General features: G+C 50.5%; 1 protein-coding gene across 1 annotated transcript in view; it reads left to right on the forward strand.

The window, feature by feature from the left end:
• Window positions 1-1,716: 1,716 nt before the first annotated feature.
• Window positions 1,717-8,480, forward strand: part of fat4 (FAT atypical cadherin 4) — a 113,515-nt gene continuing 106,751 nt past the window's right edge. The window contains exon 1 of the mRNA XM_063190615.1: window positions 1,717-7,369. Coding sequence (XP_063046685.1) covers window positions 2,264-7,369 — 5,106 coding nt within the window. The 5' untranslated portion in view covers window positions 1,717-2,263. The remainder of the gene's footprint in view (window positions 7,370-8,480) is intronic.

Raw genomic sequence — 8,480 nt, forward strand, 5'->3', positions numbered from 1 at the left:
CACAGTGACATTGCAGTAGGCCTAACCACAGATTATGTACTGTATAAAGTGCTTACTTTGCATAAGTGCTTACTTTTGTATTAAGTATATGTGGTGTATTTTAGCAGAAGTCATGGTTATAAATGGCAGCTGTCTGAGCACATTCTTGCCAAAGTTTCAAATAAAGCCACCATTACTCTGTGCCACAAATTAAAATGATATTCTAGTATGGGGGACTGTCTGGCGCTGCAGAGGCACGATCCTAGGCCACAAAGCCCGGGGTACAGACCTATGAGAGGCAATTAAATAATCATGCAGTACACTAATTCATTCATTCATTCCAACACAGACAAGCATTGAGGTCTGAGGAAGACTTCCATATCCCACATTGTTCGACTCCGTAGAAAAGTCATAGAGACAAAACAATTGACAAAGCGATTAAGCCTTTGTAGCGCATGTCAAACCAAAAACAAACTAACGAGATGATGATTTCTCCATTGAACGTATCCTGTGTGGCCGCTGTCTTAGGCTAATCTGGTTAGGAGCACTGGCAGGAGAGCGGGTAGGGAGCGTGGGAGAGTAATCTGCTCCTGAATGATAGCCACTGTCTCTGCCACTTAGTCAACCCATGCCATGCCTGTTGGCTGTGACCCCGCGGTCAATGCCAAGTCAATGTTTGGAGATTTTATGTTTCGAGGTGTCTCGTTTGTTTTTGCCAGTGACACAGATGCGGCTGTGTATTGAACAGGGTGGATGTGCCATTGTAATAATGCACACTAATTGTAAACTGGACAGGCTGTGTAATGTTTACAGTGTTTGATTACTGATTAAGTCACATCCTGCTGAGCGACATGTAGGCCATCGGTCTGGAGAGGGGAGCATGGCTGTATCCCAAGACCTCCTAACCTCATTTCATGCTTTTAGAGATAATTTAAAAATCATGGGCAGTAGAAAACTGCGCACAGGTCTTCAATGAGAGAAATAGGCCTATTGGAAATGATGACTTTGGCTGGTGATTGTTGATGATTTTTTTTATGCCACTAGATGGCAGTCTCTACCTAGGAGATGGTAGAGAAAGTTGGGTTCAATGAGTAAGACCTACTGATTAATGGTTTGCCATTGGAAATCTATAATTATTGGGTTATATGTTGGTATGCTTGGTTTTAATCGTTTTTTAAACCAAATATCATAAACTATCACAGTGTTATTAAGATGTAAAATGATTCAGCAAGCATGCATCAGCAAAAGTCTTGATGGTGACATGACTTATTGTGTTTCTCTACTGAGCGCATTGTTGCAAGCCTTATGTAGGTTAAGTAGCCTACCCTGTATTAAATTCCGAAAGGGGCCCTGTGTTGCATAGCCTAAAGTAAATCTGACAGCGGAGAGAAAGTTATTTTGGCAGCGCAAAATCTTTTTAAAATGCTGAAATATCAGTCTACCTTCTCTACCTGCTCCACGATTAAAATACATTGAATATGTCCTTGATGACGCTGTCATCTTCTACCCCTTATTATTGGAAAATAACGGTACCATACCTGCTCCCGCTTTAACCTAATGACCGTTCATTTGTTTGATTGGCGTGCGCTTCCATGCGCCACAGCCAACGGCGGAGAGCGGAGGAAGCCAGGGAAGCCGTAAGGGCGGGACATTGCTGCGTCACCCAATGAGATTAGTAGTAGGAGGGACTTTTCTCTGCTCCAGCTTTGTTCTAAGTTAGTAGGAACATAGGGATAAATGACTGAAGTTTCTTCACCGTTATTCTGAGGGATTTTGCACTGGTACAACGGGTATTGCTTTAGCAAGTGCTTACCCCTGCTTCGTCGCAACAGTTTTCACTGTTTTCAACAAGTTTACAGTGAGACTTCTGGAGAAATAAAACTTTTAAATTAGTCATTATGTTTTGTCCGAAGTGAAGTTTATTCTACGCTCACAATGGGAACACCTCAGACGTGACTCGTGAAGCGCACTGCAGAATGATGCCTTTTGTGGAACTTGGGGAGTACTGAAACCTTCACTGACAATTTCGGGACTTCTCTCTGTTCATATCCATCCATCGCAACCTACCCTACGGATTTCAACTGGAACTGTACCATTGCTGGAATAAAAGAAGAGAAGGAATACAGCTCTGAATGGTCATCAGAAAGTGGGATACAAATCCTGTCACCAGCCGTGCAGCCCGTGCCATCAGGAATACAATGTTTTAACACTTGGAAAACTAACAAAACTTTGATGCATTATATGCAAGGACTCTGTCCAAGAACGGTGGACTGGGATTTTGACCATGGCGCTTTCAGGTAGGGGAGTGAACCGATTTCATGTGGTTTTGTTAATGCTATGGACTTTATCGCAATACTCCTCATCCAGTCAAGTTCGTCAGGAGTTTCAGGTACTTGAAGAGCAGCCTATTGGTACCTATGTGGGGACGATAGAAACAAAACCAAGTTTTACCTACCGATTCAGTGAAAACCACAAACTTTTTGCAATTAATGGCACGACTGGTGTGATATACACGTCTTCGGTGATTGACAGGGAAGTTTTACAGAGCGGTATCATCAACATTGTAGTGCTCTCCAGTCAGCCAACGTACCCGACTGAAGTTCGAATAGTTGTGCTTGACATTAACGACAACTCGCCAGTGTTTCCAGACCCGTCAATTGTTGTGTCGTTCAAAGAGGATGCAAGTAGTGGCAGACAAGTTATCCTAGACACAGCAACGGACGCGGACATCGGGAGCAACGGAGTGGATCACACGACCTACAGAATAGTGAACGGGAACGAGCAGAGGAGGTTCCGTTTGGATATTACCGTCAACCCGAGTGGAGAGGGCGCTTTTCTTCATCTGGTTTCCACTGGCGGCTTGGATAGAGAGCTCACCCCTTTTTACCAACTCCTCATTGAGGTGGAGGACAAGGGAGACCCCAAAAGATTTGGCTATTTGCAAGTAAATGTAACCATTCAAGATATCAATGACAACCCCCCACTTTTTGAAAAAGACCAATATGAGACTAGCATTTTTGAAGATGCTGCCATAGGCTCCAATGTTTTACAAATAACAGCCACAGACCAAGATGAGGGGGCCAATGCAGACATCAGATATTTTCTAGATGAGGGAACACCTTTTCAGATTGACCCTAAAGACGGTACTATTATCATTAAAGAAGCACTAGATTATGAAAGCAAGAAAGAGTACTCCCTAACTGTGCATGCCATGGACAATGGACTGCCCTCTCTGTCAGGCAGGGCAGAGGCCACCATCAAGCTGCTTGATGTGAATGACAATGACCCAGTAGTGAAGTTTAGATACTTCCCCACCACATCCAAATTTGCCTCCGTGGATGAAAATGCACAGATTGGCACAGTGGTGGCTTTGTTAACCGTGTCAGATTCAGACTCCCCCACGGCCAACGGCAACATATCCGTCTCGATCCTGGGGGGAAATGAACAGAGGCACTTTGAGGTGCACACGTCTCCTGTTCCTAATTTGAGCTTAATTAAGGTGGCGAGTGTGCTGGACAGGGAGCGTATCTCCTCCTATAACCTGACCGTCTCCGTGTCGGACAATGGCAAGCCGGTGGCCCGCTCTTCCGTGGCCAGCCTGGTTATTTTCGTGAATGATATCAATGACCACCCGCCCATTTTCCAGGAAGCCCAGTATAGGGTGGATATCAGCGAAGACATTCCAAAAGGCAGCTACATTAAAGGGGTCTCGGCAACAGATGGCGACTCCGGGCAGAATGCCAACCTGCGCTACTCGCTGGTGTCTGGAAACGCTTTGGGCTGGTTTGCCATCAGCGAAAACAGCGGCCTGGTCACCAGTGCCGCTTTGCTGGATAGGGAAGTGGCCTCCACAATCGCGCTCAACATCAGCGCCAAGGACCAGGGGCTGCAGCCCAAAATCTCCTACACCACCCTGGTGGTGAACATCACCGACGTCAACGACCAGATACCCACATTCACCCAGAGCACGTACCGCGTGTCCCTGCTAGAGCACTCCCCCGCCGGTAGCGAGCTGCTGGTCCTCTCCGCCACAGATGGCGACCTGGGGGCCAATGGCACCGTGCGATTCACCTTTGACCCCGAAACCTCATCCAGCCTGCTGGACAAGTTCCGCTTGGACGCCGTGTCTGGCAGGCTGAGCACGGCCGTGGAGCTGGACAGGGAGGAGCAGGACTCCTACTTGCTGCACGTGAAGGCCACAGACGCCGGCAGCCCTCCGCTGCACTCAGTGGGGAAAGTAAACATCACTCTGAGGGACATTAACGACAACCGGCCTGTTTTCTATCCGGTGCAGTATTTCGCCAACGTCAAGGAGAACGAGCCGGCTGGCACATATGTCACCAGTGTGTCTGCCACTGATCCCGACCTGGGCCCGCATGGCACGGTCAAGTATCAGATTACGGCCGGCGATACATTTAAGTTTCACATCAATAGTGAAACCGGCAAAATAACCACTTTAGTCTCGCTAGACAGAGAGGAGAAGACTGCATATCAGTTACAGGTGACAGCCACAGATGGCGGGGGCTTGCGCGCAGACACACAGGCCATTGTCACCATCAATGTCATAGACACACAAGACAACCCGCCCGAGTTCACCCAGCGCGTTTACAGCTTTGTCATGTTTGAAAATGTGGCCATTAAATCTGTAATAGGCACGGTGTCTGCCTCCACTGTGGACCTGAACACTAACATCAGCTACTTAATCGCCTCGGGAGATCACCGGGGCCTATTCTCTGTAAACAGTGTCACCGGAGAAATCCTGGCTGCAGGCCTCATTGACAGGGAAGAACAGGCCTTTTACCAGCTCAAAGTCATAGCCAGGGGAGGGGACGTGACAGGAGACACGCTTGTTAACATCACCGTCAAGGACTTGAATGACAACGCGCCGCACTTCATCCACGCGGTGGAGCACGTCAGCGCCGTGGAGAACTGGAGCACCGGTCACCAGATCTTCCAGGCCAGAGCCTCTGACCCGGACGAGGGCAGCAACGGCCTGGTGGCCTACAGCCTGAAACAGAACCCCAAGGGCCTGTTCCACATCCACGAGAAGCACGGCCTCATCACGCTCACGGGCCCCCTGGAGGTCACCACCAGCTCCTACCAGGTGGAGGTGCAGGCCGCCGACATGGGCGTGCCCCAGCTCACCTCCAGCCTCCTCCTCACAATCAGCGTGTACGACGTCAACGACAACGCCCCCATGTTCGACCAGCTCTCCTATGAGGTCATCATACTGGAGTCGGAGCCCGTGAACAGCCGCTTTTTCAAGGTGGAGGCCACGGACAAGGACTCGGGGCTGAACGGTGAAATCATGTATGATATAATTGGGGGCAACACGGGTGATGTGTTTGGGGTGTTTCCAGACGGACAGTTATACATCAAGGCCGAACTGGACAGGGAGGTCCAGGACCGGTACAGCCTGCTGGTCGTGGCCACAGACCGGGCCGTGGAGCCTCTCACCGCCAGCGTGAACGTCAGCATCATCCTGGACGACGTGAACGACAACCGGCCGCTCTTCAACAGCACCAATTACGTGTTCCACTTTGAGGAGGAGCAGAAGAGAGGCTCCTTGGTGGGCCGCGTCTTCGCCGAGGACAAAGACTTTGGCCCCAACAGCGAGGTGCGCTACGCGTTCGAGATGGCGCAGCCAAACTTTGAGCTGAACGCCATCACGGGGGAGCTGACCAGCACGCTGCGGCTGGACCGCGAGTCGCTCATGAGACAGCGGGGCGCCGCCGTCTTCAGCTTCACGGTGGTCTCCTCCGACCAGGGCCTGCCCAAGCCCCTCAAAGACCAGGCCAAGGTCCAGGTCTACATCCAGGACATAAACGATAACCCACCTAAGTTCACCAAGGACATATACCAGGCCTCCATCTCCGAGCTGGCCCCCAACCTCACCCAGCTGCTCCGGGTGTCTGCCTCTGACGTGGATGAGAACAATAACGGGCTCGTGCGCTACCACATCAATGAGGGCAACGAAGAGAACCAGTTCACCATCGACGGCAGCTCGGGTCAGGTGACGCTGGTGGGCAAGCTGGACTATGAGGCCACGTCCTCTTATTCTCTCAAGATTATAGCGGTGGACTCTGGTGACATGCCCCTGTCCTCCTCGTGCATGCTGAGCATCAGCGTGCTGGATGAGAACGACAACACACCCTCTTTCCCCAAGGCCACCCTGATGGTGGACGTGCTGGAGAACATGAGGATCGGCGAGCTGGTGGCCTCGGTCACTGCCACCGACTCTGACTCGGGCCAGAACGCTGACATCACGTACAGCATCACAGCCACAAACAACCACGGCACCTTCAGCATCAGCCCCAACACAGGCAGCATCTTCCTGGTGAAAAGGCTGGACTATGAGACGCAGTCTGTTTTCAAGCTTAACATCACTGCCAAAGACAATGGCATGCCGCCCAAGTCTTCCACCATACCTGTGGTGATCCAGGTGCGAGACTTTAATGACAACCCCCCCATCTTCGCCACAGGTGATATTTTCAAGTCCATCCCCGAAAACATTCCCCTGGCCACATCTGTTATGACCATCATTGCGCACGACACGGACGCTGATATAAACGGACAACTGGAGTATTCTATTGTGCAGCAGAGTCCAAGAGGAAACCACTTCCGAATTGATCCTGGCTCCGGGGTAATATACACAAACAACGAGATTGACAGAGAGTTCTCCAATCTTTTCGAATTGACAGTGAAAGCAACCGACCAGGCGTTCCCAGTCGACTTCCGGCGCTACGCGCTAAAGAATGTCACTATTTGGGTGACGGACTTGAATGACAATGTGCCTCTGTTCCTGTCCCAGGATGCACTGGTAGCTGAATCCAACATCGTCATCGGCTCCATCCTCACCACTGTCATAGCCCTTGACCCCGATGACGGGCCTAACGGTGAGGTGGAGTTCGAGTTGCTAAAGGGCGACTCAGACACCTTCATCATGGACCGCTACAGCGGCGACATCCGCCTGGCCTCTCAGCTCGTACCCGCCAAGCTCATGTACAGCCTCACCATCTCCGCCACCGACCACGGCACAGAGCGCAAAACCTCCCGCACGGAGCTCACCATCATCCTGCCGGGCGGCGACGGGCCCGTCTTCTCCCAGCCCAAGTACATCACCATCCTGAAGGAGGGCCAGCCGCCGGGCACCAACGTCATCTCGCTGGACGCCAACAGCCCGCGCGGCTCCACCACCAAGGTGGAGTACTACATCGTGTCGGTGCGCAGCGGCGGCAAGTCGGTGGGCCGGCTCTTCGACATCGGCCGGCACACGGGCATCATCAAGACGGCCCGCGAGCTGGACAGGGAGCAAGGGGCCGACCTGTACCTGGTGGATGTGTATGCCATCGAGACAGAGGCCAAGCAGCCGCGCACGCAGAGGGCAGAGGTGAGTGCTACTTACGCTTTTGCTGTTTTCTCTGGGCCTCTCTCCCTCTCTTGCTCCCTCTTTCTCCCTCTCTCTCTCTCTCTCTCTCTCTCTCCCTCTCTCTCTCTCTCTCTCTCTGTTTCTTAAGTTCACCCCACAGAGGCGATAATGGAGGCCTCGTGTTGTTTTAGATGGCCCTGCAGGGCAGCCAGATGTGAGGCCTCGGCAATATTGGGGTGCCTGCTCTGAAAGCGTTTTGCTGGGATTACGTGGAATGAGATCAAGGGCCCTTGAATGGAAAGCCTTTTTTAAGGTGGAAAATGGTCCAAATAACACATAAGAAACACCCTCTATATAAACACCTCATATGCACAACAGGTTCATGTGTACATTAATTAAATTCTTACGTTTTTTTTTCCCTTTTCATACTCCTATGTAGCCATGGATCTGTGTTATATTAAATATAAATCGCCTTCAACATGAGTAAGTAGGGGTATGTGTTTGGCAAGCTCACCTTATTGTTTCAGGCCCCAAAAATACTAGCTTGAACAATATCCCAAGCATTCAGCTGCACCCAACCGCTGGGGTTGAGCAGGGGCGGGGGGAAAGCAAGTCAGCCCTATCCCTTGTTTCGCTGTGGTCTTGCCTCTATTAGCTTCAATATCCTTATCAGCTATTATGAATTGCAGAAATGAAAAATTGGGTCAGCTGACTTTGACATGATCTCAGATATTAATGTTATGCAGTCTGTTCAGGAGAGAGAGAGAGAGCTTTGTTTGTGCAGCAGGAAAAAAATATCTTGCCGATTTGAAGGGAAAAGGGGAAAAAGGAAAACAAAAAGAAACGCAGATCAAGGACGGCCCTTGTTGTCAAACTCAACAGACATCATTATTCCCTCCAAGCGGGGAGGAGGGCGAAGAAAATGATGTTGGATTTGAAGGCCGGAGGTGTTTTTGGTAACAGGGGTGGTCCTGGGGTGCGTTTCTCCGCCACTGGCTCTTTGCTCAACAGGCAATAAGTGACCATTAAAATCGGGTGACCTCTTAAGACTCCTTGAATGGATTTTTTTCGAACCCCCTTTCCCTTGTCTTGAAAGTGAAGGCGGGAGAGGGAGAATCTTGTAAAGAGCTGA

The sequence above is a fragment of the Engraulis encrasicolus genome, chromosome 23 (assembly GCF_034702125.1).
Source record: "Engraulis encrasicolus isolate BLACKSEA-1 chromosome 23, IST_EnEncr_1.0, whole genome shotgun sequence".
Classification (NCBI taxonomy): Eukaryota; Metazoa; Chordata; class Actinopteri; order Clupeiformes; family Engraulidae; genus Engraulis; species Engraulis encrasicolus.